The sequence below is a fragment of the Hydra vulgaris genome, chromosome 02, assembly GCF_038396675.1.
Source record: "Hydra vulgaris chromosome 02, alternate assembly HydraT2T_AEP".
Taxonomy (NCBI): domain Eukaryota; kingdom Metazoa; phylum Cnidaria; class Hydrozoa; order Anthoathecata; family Hydridae; genus Hydra; species Hydra vulgaris.
In genome coordinates this window covers 13,912,181-13,934,836 of record NC_088921.1, presented here as the reverse complement: position 1 = coordinate 13,934,836, position 22,656 = coordinate 13,912,181, and the positions used below count along the sequence as shown (strand labels likewise).

The 22,656-nt window shown below is 28.0% G+C and overlaps 1 protein-coding gene across 1 annotated transcript in view; it reads left to right on the top strand.

The window, feature by feature from the left end:
• LOC136075863 (uncharacterized) overlaps positions 1 to 22,320 on the top strand; it is a 63,088-nt gene extending 40,768 nt beyond the window's left edge. The window contains exons 5-7 of the mRNA XM_065789300.1: positions 16,270 to 16,407; positions 17,027 to 17,209; positions 21,010 to 22,320. Of these exons, the coding sequence (XP_065645372.1) occupies positions 16,270 to 16,407; positions 17,027 to 17,209; positions 21,010 to 22,187 (1,499 nt within the window). The 3' untranslated portion in view covers positions 22,188 to 22,320. The remainder of the gene's footprint in view (positions 1 to 16,269; positions 16,408 to 17,026; positions 17,210 to 21,009) is intronic.
• Positions 22,321 to 22,656: the final 336 nt, after the last annotated feature.

Below are 22,656 nucleotides of genomic sequence, written 5' to 3'. Positions count from 1 at the left end.
AGTTAGGTCAGCATTGCCAAATGCCGACCCTTATTTCGAGGGTTGACTTTTCTTGCCCTTCCCCTCCCCTTTGTTAACAATTGTCAAAAAATTTCAACCCCCACTCTTTCCTATTTTGTTGATATAGTTGATAAACAGCCCCTAAGCAGACTTTTCTACACAATTAACTTTATCTTTATGTAGTAGAGCAGTTTTTACTAAATCTAACAGATCTCATGAATGTCAGACTTGCACTATTTTTTTACTATTGGAAAGGTAATTGAAGAGTATAATTCTTTAGCACTAAGCTCTTCTATTGCTTTTAGCGTTAAAAGTAATAAATCACAAAACAAATATTTTGAGAAAATCTACTTTGATCAGCTATTTTAAACGCTCATTTGAATTGTTACTTCTCTGGTCAAAGCAGATTGTCTTAAAACATTTATTTTGTGACATAAATACTTTTACCACTAAAATCTACAATTCAGGAGTATATATAAATATGCATATATATATATATATATATATATATATATATATATATATATATATATATATATATATATATATATATATATATATATATATATATATATTTATATATATATACATATATATATATATATATATATATATATATATATATATATATATATATATATATATATATATATATAAATGAGTAAAAACACTTATCTATCTTTTATCTTCAACATAATGTTCACCATCAGTAGGTTCATCAGGAAGCTTCCTGATGAACCTACTGATGGCGAAACATTATGTTGAAAATAAAAAATCGATGTGTTTTTACTAATTTATTATTTGCTCTGTTTTTTAAGAACATTGAGCACACAATTTGTAGAATACACTGAAATAATTTATATATATATATATATATATATATATATATATATATATATATATATATATATATATATATATATATATATATATATATATATATATATATATACATATATATACATATATATACATATATATATACATATATATATATGTATACATATATATACATATAAAGTCATCACTTAACAAAAAAATTTTTCATTTTACACTGCGTTTTATCAATAAAGACTCATCAGAAATTTTTTGATAAGTGATTAATCAAATACGTGTTAAATAAAAGATTTTTTTTTTTTCATTTAACACGGTATTTTTTGGTTGGTGATATATTTGTTAAATGTCTTTGATCATTATGTCTTTGTTCATTAAGTGTTTGTTCATCTTAAGTTTTTTTTTTTTTGTTATTGTAAGTATTGCTTAGGTGTATTGCCTGTCTTATTTTTTCATCATGAATACATTTTTAAATATTTTTCGAACTATCTTTATTTTTGTCTTGACAATTTTCAAAATATGTTTTGTTCGAAAAATAATTCTCCTCTATTCTAATATACTTCATTTTCCCCTCAGGCGTTTACTGCTCATGCGTGATCGCTCGGCGAATTTATATGCCAATGTTTTTAAGTAATAAGATATTATTTAGCATAAAAACATTTATTATTCTAACATTTATTATTCTATGTTTCCTGACTTGTCTTTCTAAAACACCCCACACGTGCTCTATTGGGTTAAAGTCTGATTAATGGGGAGGAGAATGCTGTTGTTTTGGAATATTGTAAAGCAAACATGATTTTACAACATAAGCAGTGTGTTTCCGATTTTGATCCTGTTCAAGAATCCAATTATTTCCTATCTTTAATTTAGTAGCATCTAGTTTCAAATTATTTCTTATAATGTCCAAATATACCCATTTTAGGCTGAATAAATATCTAACTCCCCATTTTAGCTGCAGTCATTGACCTCTAAAACAACATGCTTCCACCTTCATTCTTTTTTCTCTATATTATACCACGGTTTTCAGGTCCGAAAATTTACTCTCAACAGTAAATAAAATTTGTTTATCTTCGTTTTCATACTTTTTCGGCAAACTCCAATCTTTTTCGTTTATTTTCTACGCTTATAAACGCATCCTTTCGAGGTACTCTGCGATTTAATTCGAATTTTCTAAGTACTGTCTTTTCTTCTAAGTACTATATTTTCTGGATAAATTATCTTTCTAATTTCAAGTCCAACATCAACTGCTATTTTTGGTGCACTAATACGTAAATTTAAATCGACTTTTTTAATTATACTCCGATCTCGTAAATTTAAATGTTTTGATCGCCCACTTCTTGGTAATGTTTCAACAAAACCAGTTATTTCAAGTTTTTTAATAACACTTTGAACGGTAGAATGTGTTTTACCTAAAAACATTTTATTTTTTTTTGACGGAGGGAATTTTTAACTTATAGGATTTTATTATTAATTCACGCCTGTTATTAGACGAGTGATGTTCCTTATTTAAACTCATGTTTACAATTAAAAACATGTAAAAAAAATTATTATTACCTTAAAAAAAAAAAGCGAACAAGTTTTTACCAACTTGAACAACTTTTTTTTACCAACTTTGAACAAGTTTTACCAACTTTGAACAACTTTGAACAACTTTTTTTTACCAACTTTGAACAAGTTTTTACCAACTACGAAGGAATTATTAGACATTGGTTTTATTAGTGTACGAAAACCTTTGTGATATATTATCAATTCAAAAGCTAAACTTTTAAAAATTAATATTTTTATTTAGTTAACTTTTTATTTTCTCGTACGTTTTTTTTGCATTTAAAATGGTTTTTATTAAGTGATTTTTCTCAATTGTAAAGTGCACAAAAACTTTATATATATATATATATATATATATATATATATATATATATATATATATATATATATATATATATATATATATATATATATATATATATATATATATATATATATATATATATATATATATATATATATATATATATATATATATATATATATATATATATATATATACAGTATCGGACAAAACGAGTGCAACCAAATAATGCTAATTTAGTTTCTTTATATAAAAGTGTTGCATTTTTTCAATTTAGAGAAATAACTATGTAACTGTTTAGAGACAAAGTTCTTCAAGTTTTATTCATCACAAAGTTCATTATTTGTACACGAAAATTAATTAATTAATCAAAAGTATTAAAAAATGTTGATTTCGTTCTGGACAAAACAAGTGCAACTCGACAAAATGTTGACCAAGCTGTATTTCGCTTTCAATATTTCGTGGCGAACCCTTTGTTTTCGATCACAGCCTTGCATCTTCGAAGCATAGATTCGATCAGGTGACCAATGAAACTTTGTGGAATCGCTGCCCAGGCGTTTTGGATTTCCCACAGGTTCTCGATAAGGTTGAGATCCGGAGATTGAGGCGGCCAATCCATCACCGATAGGTGGTTGTCTTGAAACCACTGCTTGACTACTTTTGCAGTGTGTTTCAAATCGTTGTCTTGCTGAAAAACCCATTTTATTGGCATATCCCATTCAGCATGAGGTAACATAATATCTTTCAGGATATTTTTATACATGAAACGGTCCATTATTCCATCGTTTCGATGTATTGGACCTAGACCGTTAGCAGAAAAACACCCTTAGACCATTACATTGCCTCCACCATGCTTCACGGTCTTATGGCAGTAACGTAAATTGAGGCGTTTTCCGGCCGGTCGACGTACACGGCAAATGCCATCGCTCCAAACGATGTTGAACTTCAATTCATCACTGAACAGGACAGTTCGCTATTTCTGCACATTCCAGTCAATATGAGATGTAGCAAACAAGAGTCTTTTCTTTTTTTTTTAGTGAAATCAGCGGTTTCTTTGCAGGGCGTCGAGAAAACAATCCAGCTTCAACAGCACGTCGTCTGATTGTTCGGTCCGATACAGGCAGCTCTAATTGCTTTTGTATCTCGACTGATGATATTCAGGGATCCTTCTTGATGGGTCTGACGATCATAGAATCCTCTCTAGAAGTGGTGGAACGCGGTCTTCCACCTTTTTTATCTACTGCCAACTTCCCCGTAGAACGATTTTTGGAACATAGTCTTGATACAGTCCATTTTTTCACGCGATATTTATCACAAATACTTTTTTTGTGACATTCCACTTACGCAATCGCCAATAACTTTCTTTCTTAGTTCCAATCCAAGACTTTCGGGAGCCATTTTTGCATCTGAAGTCATAAAAATAATAAAAATAAATAATCACGCTTCTCAAGGCCTATCGTGTTACATTTACCTTGTGATGATACAATAATGCTCTGTGGAACACAACGTCTTGGTTAGATGTGGACTGTATTGATGTAATGAAACACTTGTTGTATTTCACTTCTTGTATTGATGTTCTCCGATAAAACACTTTGATAAAACTCATTGCGATAAACTGTCTTGATAATACTGACTGATTGACTTCCATATACTGACTGAATTACATGTCGATTTACATGTCTCTTATATAGTAAAATGAACCTGTGTGAACCTGTTCTGGAAGATTCTAGATGCTTCTTTTCGATGTTTATGGAAGCTTCTGGATGCGTCTGGATGCTTCTGAATGTATCTGGATATTTCTGGATGCTACTGGATGCTTCTTCTGAAAACTTCTGGAATCTTCTGCATGCTTCTGGAAACTTCTGGAAACTTCTGGATACTTCCTTTAATTATTAAAAAACTTCCGTGACGTTGACACGGACCAGAATTAAGAAAATGAAATAAACCAAAAAAGCTGCACTTGTTTTGTCCGCTGCAAAATGGCACATGTCAACGAAACTCTGCCTGTGTGCTGTCACCTGTCAGCTGATTGCTCAAGTCATGGCATGCTATGACTCCAGACTCCTGAACTGTTTGCTGTGGTAGCATAGTTCGTTTCGTTTTTAAGACATGTAAAATTAGAAACGCTTTTTAGCATTGTTCGATGTTGGTTGCAAATGTTTTGTCCCATACTGTATATATATATATATATATATATATATATATATATATATATATATATATATATATATATATATATATATATATATATATATATATATATATATATATATATATATATATATATATATATATATATATAAGGAAAGGAGGGTAAGAGTGCGCACATAATGAGTTTTTATTCATAAAAAGAGTAATTAAAAGACAGTTGAAACTTTTATACAATAATCATTAATATATAACAAAACTTTAGACATTATACAAATAATATTGCAATTAAAGAAAAGCTGGGAAATATAAATTTTATAAAAAATTAGAATTGCGCACTTTTAACCGATCATGAGGATAAGAGTCCGCATATGAGAGGGTAGAAGTACGCACTAACAGTTATCGCAAATATATAGCCCAGTTCCTTCATAACTAGTGCATTCTTCATGCCACCAATCCTTGCAAAGTCCGCATTGAATCCATTCTTCATCTACTTGTTCTTCTTCTTCACAAGCTGGACAAATCGTTTCTTCATTTTCATCATTTTTTATTTCTGTAACATTTTCATCGTTTTTGACTTTTTTAACATTTTTAGCTATTTTAACGCTTTTAAAACTAGATTTTTTAAGAAAATTCTATTATTTTTTTAGCTTGATTGGCTTTAACCTTTTTTGATTCTTGACTCGTATTTTCTATGTCTTCTAGCTTCTTTTTATACGCGCACTCTTGGCCGCTTTTGTAATGTGTTTTAAAAGTTATAACCAAATTGCAATACCGTACACAAATTAAATTCTAACCTCACTTATTATTAGGAACTAAAATTACTACAACTCAATATAATATTTATCATACTTCATAAACAATAAATGCGAGTATTAACTAAACTCCTTTTCTTTAAATTTACTTGCTAAAGTATGGAAATTATATCTTACCTGATATTTCAAAACACAGATAGATAATGGAATTAAACGACACGCGTTCTTGTATTATTCAGATAGTCACACCGACACATGAAAATGATACTTGCTTGCAGTGCCGGTAATAGTCGGAATTACACATGCGCACTCTTAACCGACCGCGCACTCTTACCCTCCTTTCCCTTATATATATATATACACTTCAGCGTACCTTTTAAAAAAACAACTCTCTCACGCTTTTCTATTACATATCGTGGTCCCTATCTGTTCAACAAATTAATATCTAAAAATACTCAACTTGAAAAATCAAATAACTTATATTTTCTGAAAACTTTACTGAAAAATCTCATCTTAAACACTAATAATTATATGAATTTTTATTAATCCAAAAATTCTAAAATTAGCGTATAAAATAATTTTGTTCTAAAAATATACAAGGAAAACTCTCAAAAATAAAAAATACTATTAAACTTGCTTATTTAAATATACGTAAACGACTACGTATTCGCTATATAGCAAATCATGTACTAACATATTTATGTGTATTAAAATTAAATTTAACTTCTTTTTTAACTGAAATTAGTTTAATTTCTTTTTCGTCTGCTTTCTTTTATACATACATATATATATATATATATATATATATATATATATATATATATATATATATATATATATATATATATATATATATATATATATATATATATATATATATATATATATATATATATATATATATATATATATATATATATGAGTGCTCAATGTTCTTGAAAGAACAGAGCAATATATATATATCGACAACCAATTTTTGTGCGGAGTGGCTAATAAATGGTGTTAGGGTGTCATATTTATATAAAAAAAAATTTTTTATTTTTTATTTTTTCTTGATAGAAGTATTCGCGCCGATTGTTCGAAGTTAAGCTTATTATGATTTTTGACTAAATTTTGAGCAAGTTCCAAGCATTGACGCAAATAGATTCTGATGTCAAATCCAGTTAATTTGTTCAACGATACTTTCTTATTGTGTTCTTGTACCAAAAAAATACTGAGCTTATTAATTTAAGAGATATATTGTACCCATCTTTCACTGATTACGATAGATAAATGTACACTTAGGCTATTGTAAAGTGATTTTTTGTTGATCTTTGAGTTTTTTCCAGTCATTTCACAAACTTTATGATTTTTACCTCATTTTGGTATCAAACGATATTTTTTTTAAATACTGTTACCGGAGCCTTGGATTAAAAAAATCCAAATCCGAAAAGAATGGGTAAAGGTCTTTTGGTCTTTCGTTGTAAACTAAATTAGATCAAAACATCGTCAAGAAATACATTTCTTGTTTTAAGAAATAACAATCGTACCCTGCACTTTGTTTTTAAAAGCATGAAATATATTTTCTTGTTTTGAGAAATAACTTTATTAAACTATGGTCAATAGGTTTACGATTTTGCTGTGAGTTCTGATGAGTTGTTAGCAACTTTGAAAGGTTTTAAAAGTTTTGAAATTGATTGTATCCAAAAAATCTGAGGGAGTCTCATCCGTAGGCATTATATCAAACTATGACCTAGAATAACGAAAATTAATGAGTAATCTGGTGAAATATACATTTTAAGACTTAGTGGTAGGTCTTTATCATCAAAAACTACTTTCAGAAGGATTTCAACTTTGATTTTATCCGTTTTTACATCTTTTCGGACCTCCCTTTATTGTGATCTCGGTCAAAAGATGCTAACGCCAGCACCAAATACCTCTATGATTTTACCATCATTTGAGTTTCACCTCTGCAGCAGGGTCAATTATACATCTGCCAATAGTCTTGTTATTGTTAATAGTGTAAATTAAAATTAATGCAATGTAGATAATATATGTAGTGCAGATAAAATAAAGTTTAAAATAAAACTGTTAAAAGCTTATTACATTTAATTTTGATAAGATAAAATCTCAAAAATCAAAGTTCTGTTTCTAATGATTTCATTTTTATTATATTTCTACTGATTTTAAGAAAAGTCTCTCATTGGAAAAGAAGATTGGTTTAGAGTCATTTTCTTTATTTTTTACATCTGATTTCACACCATTTTGCAAACCATTGTTTTAAAACAATTTGTTACTTTATGGTACAAATTATTCTTAAATAATAAGAATAAAATATCAAAGCTTATGAAATTAAGTTTTACTTTAAATAATGCTGAATCGAAAAATCGCACATCTAAAACCTAGATAGAGAAACATAGTCAGCTATTCTATTGATCTCTTTAAGTATTTTATTACTGGGAATAAAAACCGGCCTGATTTTAGATTTAAATCCTACTAGAGTTTCATGAAATTCAAGGCTCCATATTTCTTAATTTTTACCTAACGGACTGATTTTTTTCCGCAAGTTCACAATAATCTCTTCCTTTTTCAAAATTCAAAACGTAAATAATTTTAAAATTAGAAACTTATTCATTTTTATTGCAAAAATTTTAAAGTGAAGTAGTTTTATCTTTACTTTACTATTTTTTACCCTTTTTATGGTTTTATGATATAAATAGTTTATTCTCCAGCTTAACAGTTTTATTTACTGCTACGGCTATATGAAGCTCTCCAATATGATGGTAGGAGGTTGACAAGATTAATGGTTGGCCAGAAAACTTAGCTAATCTTGAAGTTGGTGAACTGTATGAGATCAAAAACATCTAACAAATTTCTAATTGCTGTATATTGGCGTATCAGATAGTTAGACCTACAAAAATCTCGATCTTTTTATGTTATTCTACAAAAAAAAACGTCTACTAAAAAGTGGAACTAGTTTTCAGATAACCTACAAGAAGATTTGTTGCTTAAATTGTTTTATGATTTATTGTTTTACCGATTTATGACTTTTCCACCTATTTTATAAGATTTCATTTTCAATCAATTTGAGATAAATTAATTTTTAACCAATTATCTGGTCTGTGTTTTTAATGTGTTTTTTTAAAAAAATACATTTTTTTTTTTAAATTAACAGTCAATAAGTTTTCCTAGCATTCATCAAACCTTATACCTCCACATTCTGAAGACAACGCTTCAACCACTGCGCCAAGGCTGATCAAATTTAGCTCGTATTCAAATCAACAACAAAGTATCCAGAATACATCGCGGAAAGGCGTTGTTATAAAATACAGTAGGTCAACGATGTAGTAGGCTGGAAAGTTAATAGTACATGTTTTAATTAAGTGTAAATAAAAAAATCAAAAATTGTCGGTCGAAAATCAAAAACGTCATATTCTTCGATTTACGAAATTTCAAAATTAGGTTGAGTTATAGGCCAGCTTTATAAGGCATCGATGCTATCGTGTTTAAAAACCGCGTTTTTTAATTTCATAACGAATTTGAGCGTTTTTAAAATATCACTAGTTAAAAAAAATATTTGTAATAAAAATGCGCACAATCGGTATAGTAAAAAACTTTTCATTATTTAAATCGGTGAATGTTAAAAGTCTGAAGTCCAACAATGGAAATTTTCGGAAATCAAAGAAAAACTGCATTTTCACCCATAGTAAATTTTTGTTAATGATTTAAGAATTTTTTTTCTGATGAGGATAATGTTTTTTACTTTCAAAAAAAAATTATTAAACCATTAACAAAAATTTATTACGGGGGGAAATTCAGTTTTTTTTAGTTTCACAAAAAAGTACATTGTTGGACTTCCGCCCTTTTAACATTCACCGATTCATTTTTAATGACGTTATTATATAGGTAATGATTTGTAAATTTTTATACGCGCCGATAAAATTAAAAGTCTACTCCAGTGCTCAACCGCCATGAATCCAAAAAATCATGAAATGACTGTCATAGTGTTATTAAAATAATTCATTATAAAAAGTTACAGTAAATATAATTAATATATTTTTGTGTTACATAGTGTAAATAAAAATCATGTTTCAATTATGTTTTTGTAACACTGTCCTTGACAATTATGCCTTAAGTATTACTTTACGTCTAATACGCTTTAATGAAATATTTGACTTGCTTTTATTAGTAAACTTATAAAAGCAAGGAAGATAATTCAAAAGCAAGGAAGATAATTTAAAAGCAAGGAAGATAATTTAAAAGCAATAAGAGTAAGCTTTTACTCTTTTATATTTAATGAAATGTAGTTTATATTTAATATACAATTTTTTAATTTCAGAGATTTAATTCATTTATTTGTTATAAAAATTATTATTCATGAGTTATATAAAACTCAAGTTATTGATTTGTAAAAAATGTTAATCAACACAATGAAATATAAGGAAGCAACTTTTTTTATTAAAAAGATAAAAGAATTAAAAACTTTTGTGTTTTCTGGCGCTTGGCAACCGGTGGAAACCGCAACCAGTTAACGGGTTTTTTGCTCAGTTTTTTCAAAATCGAAAACCGCTTTTTTTTTCTAAAAAAAACTTTTCGTTATTTTACATTACTAAATAGATAAGTAGTTGAAAAAATTCTTGTTTTGAAAAGCTAACGAGTAACGTAAAAAGCACAAATATTATGAAAATATATATAGTTGAGTAGAAAATGTATAATATAATTTGTATTGCATTTAGTTTTATTTCAATATTTGTTTTAACAATAATTATTAGAGTACTGACATAATCTTTAATTATAAATTCTTGTATATTTTTACAATATAATTTTGGATACAGATCACATGCATAATTTTTACATAAAAGTAGCATATTCAGTTATGAATAGTAAGTTATTGAGTTAGTGAGTTGTCATAAAAAAAAATTTAAAAAGAAAAAAAAGACTTAAAAGAAAATATGATCCAAGTTCATCAGATTCGAACTAAATCAACAACGAATAAAAAAAGATGTAAATATTACTGTACGTTGATAAAAATTAATGTTTTATAATCAATGGAAAAAATTTTTTTTTTTGTTATAAATATGAAAAACATTCGTTTAATTTACAGATCTAATTCCAGTTTATCAATCCTGTAGGTTACATTTGATTACTACGACAATAAAAAAACTTGGTTTGTATAATAAAAAACCGGTGTAAAGCCGGTTGTCCGGTTTTACATTTTTTCGTTGATTGCTGTATTGGATCAGCTCGGTAAACTGTAAACAATATATTCTCGGGCATTAAAAAAATATACTTTTTTCTTAGCCAATTTTTACCAAGTTAAGTGCTTGTCCATAAAGTGCGTACACTCATAGGGGGAAGAGGAAGGGGTCTATAAACAGCTACTCTGGGTTTTTTCATATATATACATATATATGTATATATATATGCGTATATATATATGTATTTATATACATTTGTATATAAATATACACATATAGTAGTAGTAGTAGTAGTAGTAGTAGTAGTAGTAGTAGTAGTAGTAGTAGTAGTAGTAGTAGTAGTAGTAGTAGTAGTAGTAGTAGTAGTAGTAGTAGTAGTAGTAGTAGTAGTAGTAGTAGTAGTAGTAGTAGTAGTAGTAGTAGTAGTAGTAGTAGTAGTAGTAGTAGTAGTAGTAGTAGTAGTAGTAGTAGTAGTAGGAGTAGTAGTAGTATACATTTAATGCAAGGAGATAACTCCTGGAGCAGAGCATGAGTACAAGCCCTGCGATTCGCAGTGCAATCAGGTAATTACATTGTACATTTTATGTAATAATCAAGTTTTTTTTATCTAAAAACCTATTTTAATGGGTTATAAAAAAATTGCCGAATTTTGTTGAACAACATTATTTGGAAGATTGTTCCAAGGATTCGCTACTCAATTAGTGAAAAAATTATGACGTATTTTACGATTTAATTTACGAAATTAATTGTTAAAGAATATACGAATTAATTGTTAAAGTGTCTAAATTAAGGAGGTGCAAGCGATCTTCATAACAGAATTTTTTTAGACTGAGATTTTTGTTGCTCTTTTCTGAATAATTATTACACAATAGAGTCGCAAATTCAAAATGCGGTCTGATATAAACTGCATAATTTCTTCCGTAGATTTTCTTCCATGATAATGAAATTTTCATCCATCCAAAGATGTTATCAGCTTTTGATGCAAATTCGGAAGCATGTATATCTTACTTGCCATTCGACGTAATTGTAATGCCGAGATCATGCTCCTTTTCAGATTTTAAAATTTTTATGGTAGTTGAAGTTGCAGTATGAAACATGTAGTAATTATTTTGGGAGTTGTTTTTACCCATATGCATCACTTTGCATTTTTTGTAGTTCAGCTTCATGCAAAACCTTTCAGACCATTCAGTAATAGCATTTAAGTCAATTTGTAGCTTGTCTAAATCTGAAGCATCTTTAATTGGAATAATAATTTTGCAGTCACCCGCATAAAATGTACAAGGAAAGTAATTATTAACCGACGGTAAATCGTTTATATAAAGGATGAACAAAAGTGGACCCAAGACACTGCCCTGTGGTACACCACTAGTTACGTCTGCCCAGCTGGACTCGCACTCACCAAAAACAACTCTCTGCTTTCAATTAGTAAGAAAGTCACCAAAAAGTACATCAAAGTAACCAGAGATCCCAAATACTTTTAGTTTGGGCATAAGACGTTGATGCGGCACAGTGTCAAAAGCCTTGGCAAAGTCAAGAAAAATTTTATCAACATATTGCTTATATGCCAAAAAAAGAAGAAATAATATCCATAGACTCTAAAAGGTTGATGACACAAGATTTATTCCTAACAAATCCGTTTTGTTGTTCTGCAATAAGACCACTTAGGTTGTTGTATAAATGATTTAAAATTGTGCCTCGGATGATTCGTTCTAAAACTTTGCACGGTACAGACGTGAGCAAAACTGGAAGGTAGTTTGCCGGATTTAATCGACTTCCGGTTTTGTGTGAAGGCGTGACGTTAGCAATATTCCAAGCATAGAGGATGGAACCATCTTGTAGTGAACTTTGAAATATTTTTGTCAGGGGGCATGCCATTGTACTGACACATTCTTTAAGAACCCATGGTCGCACACCGTTTACACCTGAAGCTTTATAGTGGTCGAGTTTGGTTAGACTTAGGATTACTTTATCTAAATAAACCTCCGTAACCAAACTAGATTTAAAATATGAATTTAAAATATTTTGAAATCATTTTGAAATTAACTCATTTTGTTTATTTAACAAATTATCACTTTTATATGTTAAAATAAGGAATTTTTCGTATAAACAAATATTGCATATTTTTGACGAAGTGTTATAAGGGTTGCAACGTTTTACAATTTTCCACTTAATTAAGGGTGTAAACATTTTGCCTTTTATGTCCCAAATTTCTTTAGACAATTCGGTATCATTTTTATATTTATTAATATTAAAAGATTTTAAATGGTTAGCATACCGAAATTTAAATGGATTTAAATGGTTTTAAATGGTTTTATGGAGTTTAATGGAGTTTAATGAAAAATTTATGGAGTTAAATGATTTAAATGGTTAGCATACCGAAATTTAAATGGATTTAAATGGTTAGCATACCGAAATTTAAATTATATATATATATATATATATATATATATAAGTATATATATATATATATATATATATATATATATATATATATATATATATATATATATATATATATATATATATATATATATATATATATATATATATATATAAGTATATATATATATAAGTATATATATATATATATATATATATATAAGTATATATATATATAAGTATATATATATATATATATATATATATATATATATATATATATATATATATATATATATATATATATATATATATATATATATATAGATCTATAGTTTGTTGGCTTTGGGAAGAGCGGAAGGAAAAAAGTGATTCTTACGCCAACACATACGTCACTTTTAATTACTTTTGACTTTCGTCCAACATTTTCGTGTTGGACGAAAGTCAAAACCATTAATTTAATTACAAATTAATTGTTATATAAAAAAAACCACAAAAACGCAAATTTAATTGACCGGAATGTTTTTAAAAACATTCTGAATGTTTTTAAAACATTCTGAATGTTTTTAACAATATAAACAATGTTTTTATTTTTATTTTTTTTAATAAAATGTTTTTATTTTTATTTTTTTTAATAAAATGTTTTTATTTTTATTTTTTTTACTGTAAATCATGCGCGGAGTGTTGCTACATCGACTATCTTATAGCCTGACTCGGAAGGGAGTGCTGCTACATCGACTGACAAATAGCCTGACTCGCAAGGGAGTGATGCTACATCGACTGACAAATAGCCTGACTCGCAAGGGAGTGCTGCTACATCGACTGACAAATAGCCTGACCCGCAAGTAAGTGCTGCTACATCGACTGAGGGTTTGGTTGGGGCAGGCAGTCTATCATTATTAAAAAAAAAAATTCCGGTCTTGCATTTTAATTTTTACTTTTTGTCAACAAAATATGGAAAAAACTTTCGGACAACATCTAAGGGTTCTATATATATATATATATATATATATATATATATATATATATATATATATATAGATCTATAGTTTGTTGGCTTTGGGAAGAGCGGAAGGAAAAAAGTGATTCTTACGCCAACATATACGTCACTTTTAATTACTTTTAACTTTCGTCCAACATTTCCGTGTTGGACGAAAGTAAAAACCATTAATTTAATTACAAATTAATCGTTTTTAAAAAAAACCACAAAAACGCTAATTTAATTGACCAGAATGTTTTTAAAAACATTCTGAATGTTTTTAAAACATTTTGAATGTTTTTAACAATATAAACAATGTTTTTATTTTATTTTTTTTTAATAAAATGTTTTTATTTTTATTTTTTTAATAAAATGTTTTTATTTTAATTTTTTTTACTGTAAATCATGCGCGGAGTGTTGCTACATCGACTATCTTATAGCCTGACTCGCAAGGGAGTGCTGCTACATCGACTGACAAATAGCCTGACTCGCAAGGGAGTGCTGCTACATCGACTGACAAATAGCCTGACTCGCAAGGGAGTGCTGCTACATCGACTGACAAATAGCCTGACCCGCAAGGGAGTGCTGCTACATCGACTGAGGGTTTGGTTGGGGCAGGCAATCTATCATTATTAAAAAAAAAAAATTCCGGTCTTGCATTTTAATTTTTACTTTTTGTCAACAAAATATGGAAAAAACTTTCGGACAACATCTAAGGGTTCTATATATATATATATATATATATATATATATATAGTTCTATAGTTTGTTGGCTTTAGGAAGAGCGGAAGGAAAAAAGTGATTCTTACGCCAACACATACGTCACTTTTAATTACTTTTGACTTTCGTCCAACAATTCCGTGTTGGACGAAAGTAAAAACCATTAATTTAATTACAAATTAATCGTTTTTTAAAAAAACCACAAAAACGCAAATTTAATTGACCAGAATGTTTTTAAAAACATTCTGAATGTTTTTATAACATTTTGAATGTTTTTATAACATTTTGAATGTTTTTAACAATATAAACAATGTTTTTATTTTTATTTTTTTTAATAAAATGTTTTTATTTTTATTTTTTTTAATAAAATGTTTTTATTTTTATTTTTTTTAATAAAATGTTTTTATTTTTATTTTTTTTAATAAAATGTTTTTATTTTTATTTTTTTTACTGTAAATCATGCGCGGAGTGTTGCTACATCGACTATCTTATAGCCTGACTCGCAAGGGAGTGCTGCTACATCGACTGACAAATAGCCTGACTCGCAAGGGAGTGCTGCTACATCGACTGACAAATAGCCTGACTCGCAAGGGAGTGCTGCTACATCGACTGACAAATAGCCTGACTCGCAAGGGAGTGCTGCTACATCGACTGACAAATAGCCTGACCCGCAAGGGAGTGCTGCTACATCGACTGAGGGTTTGGTTGGGGCAGGCAGTATATCATTATTAAAAAAAAAAATTCCGGTCTTGCATTTTAATTTTTACTTTTTGTCAACAAAATATCGAAAAAACTTTCGGACAACATCTAAGGGTTCTATATATATATATATATATATATATGCTAAAAATGAAGAAATAATATCCATGGACTCTAAAAGGTTGGTGACACAATATTTATTCCTAACAAATCCGTTTTATTGTTCTGCAATACCACTTAGGTTGTTGTATAAATGATTTAAAATTGTGCCTCGGATGATTCGTTCTAAAACTTTGCACGGTACAGACGTGAGCAAAACTGGAAGATAGTTTGCCGGATTTAATCGACTTCCGGTTTTTTAAATGGATATATATATATATATATATATATATATATATATATATATATATATATATATATATATATATATATATATATATATATATATATATATATATATATATATATATATATATATATATATATATATATATATGCTGTGGAGTCGGAGTCGCGTCATTTTAGCGGAGTCGGAGTTGGAGTTGCTAAACAAAATTGTGACTCCGACTCCAATAGTAAAATTTCTCGGTTTTGCACTTGCATGCACAAAATACTTAACCTCCAAAGAACTTTTCATAAATTTGGCAAAAAAAATTTTTCAAATTATTGTGTAATATTTTTTATCGAATTCAAAGAATTTTTCAAAAATTTTGTTTTGATTATATGAAGGTATCTTCAAGCATAAACTAGAAGATGACTTCATTCAAGTTGAACACAACGTTGAAGGTTTTCATCATACGGAATTCCATGCTCATATAAGTTCACGTTCACAAAATATTTTGAGAAAAAATGCATTAAAAAGAGCGGGTGAGTCAAATATGTATATATATGGAAATAAATCTTTTTTTTTTATCTTCTAACAGTTTTTATCTTTTATCATTTTCTCACTTTTTTTTGACTATTGGCGAGTAGATGTATTTTTAAGTAATATATATGCTTTTTCACTATTAGTATTTTTAAATATCATTTCTCTATTTAGACTAATTGCAAATATTTGTATTTTTAAACAACTATCTTATTTTGTTATATAAATATCTTATTTTTTCATTATTAATATTTTGTAAATTTATCGGCGTATTAGTTAAATAATGTTTAGCTAAATTTTCTACTTAGTTTACTTACCATATTTTACTATTAATGTTGTGATCTGTACTTACTTACCATATTTTACTATTACTGTTGTGATCTGTACTTACTTACCATATTTTACTATTGTATGTATGAATGTATGAAAAAGTTGGTTGTTTGCTGTCCATATCTTCTTTTAGCTTATGTCTGTTTATCATTTATATATTTGTAACTAACTTTTTTGTGTGAAAAGTAATTGGGGTTTATATAAACAGAAAAATAAAACAAATTTATAATAAATTTAAACAAATAAATATATATAATATTTTTTTAATCAATTATATTTGTTTTCTTTTAGATGTTAAAGGTTTAGGATTAGACATTGTTCTCCTAATGATAGACTCTCAATCTAATGCTAACTTTCATCGTCAATTGAATAAAAGTATGCCGCAACTTTTAAATGATGAAAATACTATTATCTTGAATGGACACACTATAATTGGTGATGGTACAACGGCACAGCTAGCTGGAATTCTAATAGGTTTAAATAATTTATTTATTGCAATGGCTTTTAATTGGTGGGAAAAAGCAGGAAAAAAAATGAAAAGATTAAATCAATACAGAAAAAAAAAAAAAAACTACAGTTGGTAGAGAATATGTCCTTATTTTATATCTCTGATTTTAATGAGCAGAGATATAAAATATTATTTTATCTCTGCTTAATTTAAAAACTGTTATAATATTTTTTAATATTTATGATGATTAGCTAGATTATGAGTTTAGTTTAAGGGTCTTCCATAAAGTATGTATGCGTACGAAGTCGTGCAAGCAGAGTAGGGGGGGAGTTAAGACGTTCGCGGTTTGACTCCATTTCTGTATCTCTCCAGATAATTTGATTTTTGTTTTTAAACAAAAGCGATCGAGCTTTACAACTCTTGATAATTTAATTTTTGTTTTTAAACAAAAGCATCGAGCTTCACAACTTTAAAAATTTGATATTATTTTATGTAACAAAGGTATGTCGAATTAAAGTTTTGAAAATTCCATACATTGGGAAAAGGAAATTTGGTTTTCGTAAGAAGATTGCAGAAAAGGGAGGATAGGGGGAGGTTTAAATTAATATAGAAGCGTATAAATGGAAGGATGTCTTAAATCAGTGGTTTTACTGCATATTTACATAATGGATGTCCCCGTAGATTAGTTGCTTTTTTTCAAAATTCAGAATTTCAGAAAAAGCAGATGAATATTTAGGATTATTTCAATAAGAACAACATCAATAGATTTAAAGATGATATTGTTATGCTCATAAGAAACACATCTATACATAAAAATATTTGGTTAGAAATGTATTATGTAAAACATTAGTGCTATACCTTTTAATACTACTCTTCTTTCTAAAATTTCAACTTTCACTTTTCTATTATACCAGAAATAAATCATAAATGTGCTTTTGTAGCTTTTCGTTTAGTAAAGTCATTGATGATATCATCAAAGTTCATTTCTCTTGATGTCACTTTCAATACTCATAAGGGCCGTTTTAAAAGTATTGAAGTACGCTGCCATTAAAGTACGCTGCCATTAAAATACGCTGCCAATGTTTGATGATTTTACGAAACAATCATTCCGCTGATCAGTTTGTTATGATCAGCACATGATAAATCCGGAAATTAATCTCAACATTAGGGGCCTTTATAAGCCTTTTAAATTGAATTAAATCATTTTCGAAAGAGTATGAATCCAAGTTGTTCATATAAGAACAACTTGGATTCATGTTCATCAACGGCTGACTTGACATTCCTAGGAATCCAATAATTTAGAAAAGAAGCATTAGAGAGATGATATATGACGATAGACACATTTTCCAGTTAATAGGTGACGCAGAGTGATCAATCTCTGAAATAAAACTCTCAACACAAAACTTCTGGGAAGATGTCATTTGAACGAAGGTGTACGTTCATAGTCTATTGGAGTTAGCGGCACATTTTGAGTTCCTAAGGAGGTATCAAGTTATTTAATTTTCTTTGCTCCTATTTACTGATTAACTTTAAATATTCAGGCTACGACATGAGAAACGTCTTTAGTGATTGAATGCTATTTTTTTTCGTTTTTTTTTTTTTGTTGACAGGCAGGCGTCAAGGTAAGTATGTGGTCTAGTTTATATAAATTAAACGTTTATATGAGGGGTCGGCAACCTACAGTTTGCAAGCCTTATATGGTTTTTTCGATGTCAAGATGTGTCTCGTTAGCTCTATGCACAAATATTAATATAATATTAAGATGTTGGTAGCTCTTTAAAAATTAAAAAACATTCTAAATTGAAACATTTGGCTGTTCCGTCTAAGATGGTTGCCGACCTCTGATTAATACAATTTATTTAATGCTTTTTTTGTTACACTAGACTCTATTACGAAATAATTGGCTTTCACTGAAAACTGGATTAGTTCTAAAGTTAAAGTGAGGAGGATTGACAAATTGAACTGTTGTATTAATTTGAAAATGTTTATAACTTAAACGTGTATACATTTTTGTGAACCCTTTTTTTATTCTGATTTAGCTATAAGTTAAATGTTTATCAATTTTTTTTTCTATACCTTTTCCTTTAACTCACTTTTTTGTTTAGATTTGTAATTATAAATTCATTTGAACTATGTTAATAAGTTTAACTTTGAATAGATTTTCTTTTTTTGTAAATATTTTATTTTTAATCACTTTTTTGCTTTAGTTGTAAAATAGTCTACTTCAAATATTGTTTTGTAATTATTTTCATTTAAAATTAATTTTTAGGTGTTGGGGCAGGGTCTAAATGTTGGTGTAATTTTGTAATTTTATAGGGATGGCGGGGTCTCTCGAAGTTTGACAAGTTGATGACAAGAAGGAGGGGGAGGAACAAATGCCAAAAATTTGTTAACGTAATTAATGAATAGCCCCTAAATATAAATAATAATAAATTTTGTGCAATATTAAGTCGTGACATTGTCAAGTCTTTTGTTGATTAAATCAACATTTTTGAAGAGCATGTGGACATAGGTCTGTAATTTGAGACACAGAGAGCATCACCAGATTTAAGGACTGGTATTAACATTGCATTTAAAGTCATATAACTATTTGTAATAAAAGTTCCTAAAATTACTATTTTTTTTGTGTGTTTATTTAAAAATATGTTTTTGTAACGAGAAAGAACAGTAAAGTTGTATTGCTACTAAACAATTATTCTTATTTTTTGTTTATATTTACTTTAAATTCATAATCAAATTTTTTAATTTATATATATATATATATATAATTATATATATATATATATATATATATATATATATATATATATATATATATGTATATATATATATATATATATATATATATATATATATATATATATATATATATATATATATATATATATATATATATATATATATATATATATATATATATATATATATATATATATATATATATATATATATATATATATATATATAAGGATGTGCATCTGTAATACATCTTTGAAGTCTGAAAAACACAGAAGTTTAAGAGGTAGAGTGGGATAAATTCCTAATTTTAAGTAGACTTAGTTATATATTTAAATAGTGTTAGCTATATATTTAAATAGACTTAGTTATATAAACAATAAATTATGATTTTTTTGGTTCAGAAGTTTAGAATTGGTAAAATTTTAAATCGAACAACTTATATTAAACCTAAAAACTTAATAAATCTTAAATTAAAAAAGATATTATAAATTAAAAGTTAACCCTAAAAGCGAATCCATAGAAGGAGGAATGAGAGGGGAGGGGGCGATGAGACGATTGCCTTCTCCCCTTCCCCCTCCTCCCTAGATATTTTGGAAATGATTCGTTTTTTTTTCAAATTTATAAATTTAACTGAACAATTGTTTGAAAACGGAAGAAATTAGGGAGGCTGTTAAATGGTGATGAAAAATTGTATTACGTTTGTATTATTGTAAAATTGTATTATTGTTGTTTCCGACTAATTATCAATATTTAACGTAACTTCATAGTTTAAGTTTACATAGATAAAGACAGTGAAAGACTAATGTTTTTAAAAAATTAATTAAAAAATCTGAATATTGTCCTCTCCTCCAATATTATAAGAAATTTTGTATAAACCAAATCAAACTCTTCTTTACTAAGTGGTCAAGATGCGCCGAATCGGGAAAAAAAAAAATCGCTTTCCCCTCCTCCCTACCCCCCACTTCCACTTCCTACTTGGTCTGGATCCACCCCTGTCTAAATTTAAGTATAAATTAATCATGAAATTAAAACTTAAAATTTAGAATAACCTTGAATTAGTTTTTTTCTAAAATATTTTTTATATAAGGCGAACACGAAAAAGACCTTCCGGAAGCAAGACGCAGTTTTACTTCATCTGGTACTTGTGATAAGTTTAATTTTATATTCAAAGATTTTCATAAAGCTGGCTTTATCACTATGCTCAGTGAAGATTTTCCACAAAAAGGTGCGTTTCATTATCGCTTGAATGGCTTTATTAACGAACCTACATCATGGTACCTACGTCCATTTTGGTTAGCACAAACTCCATCACCTAAATGCGACGTTGAATATAACAACATACTTCTCAAAACGTTTACAGAAACATTTGAAGATATACCAAAACTTTCTTTAGTTATGAACTCTGAAATTGCGCACGGTAATATTAACAATTTAAAATTAATTGACAACGATATATTAGAAATTATCAACTATTTTAAAATGCCTGAAAGAATCAATCACACAATTCTTATAATTTTTGGAGATCATGGTGAACGAATAAGTGAATTCCGTTTGACTACTCAAGGAAAACTAGAAGAAAGATTGCCTTTTTTTTCAATCACGCTACCTGTAAATTTTAAAGAAAAATACTCAAATTTATTTACAGCTTTGAAAAAAAATTCAAAAGTTTTAACCAATCACTTTGATGTTTATGCAACTCTGCAACATATGATAAGTTATCCTGATTTTCCAAAAAAAAAGTTTATTGGACAAAGTTTATTTACTGAAATTAATCCAGAACTACGAACTTGTAAAAGTTCTGGCGTTGCTGATCATTGGTGTCCTTGTTTAAAATATGAAAACATTTCAGTAACAGATACAAAAGTAAAAATGGTTGCAAAAACGATTGTCGATTTTATAAATAAAGTGCTTAGCAAAAACGAAAAGGCAGCCATACTCTGTGCGAATTTAACATTAAATATTATCATATCATCAGGATTAAAAACTCTTAAAAATGAAGTCAAAAATTTTAAAAAAACAGAAAGAAACAAAGAGTGCGATTCATGTGGAGTTGTTTACAATACCTCAAGTGTTGCAAAAGAATATTATGAAGTTGTTTTTACAGTAAACCCTAGTAATGGAACGTTTGAAGCAAATGCTGATGTTTTACCTGATAATACAATAATTGTCGATGAAAATATCAGCAGAATTAATCGTTATGGAAACCATCCTCACTGTATTATGAATGAGTTTCCTCATCTACGTCCATACTGTTATTGCACGTAACACATAATTATCTTTCTTGGAAATTTATGTAGTATCTATTTAAATTAACTTTTATGGATTTATGTTTTAAAAAAAATACTTTAAAAGATGTAAAGAAATTTTTTTTTGTTTTAAAAAATGGCAGCTAGGATTACCAGCTTGGTATTTTTGTGTTGGATCACTTATTCTGGTTGTTATTTGTATTTTATTTACCATTACATTTAATTAAATGTTGTAAGTTTTCTAAAAAATTATATATTAATTAAAAACACTCAATAAATTTACTATTAATAATAGTAAAAGAGATTTGAACCTAGAATTGGTTTAGACAAGTTTTGGTAAACCAGGTCCTGGTTTAACACCATTGGACTACCCGAAAACGGCGCTGGTCTGCGATATGGTAGTCTTTTTCTAAAAAAAAAAAAGAAAACATAAATATATATATAAATTAGTAAAAAACACTCATCTAACTTTTTTCTTCAACTTTAAG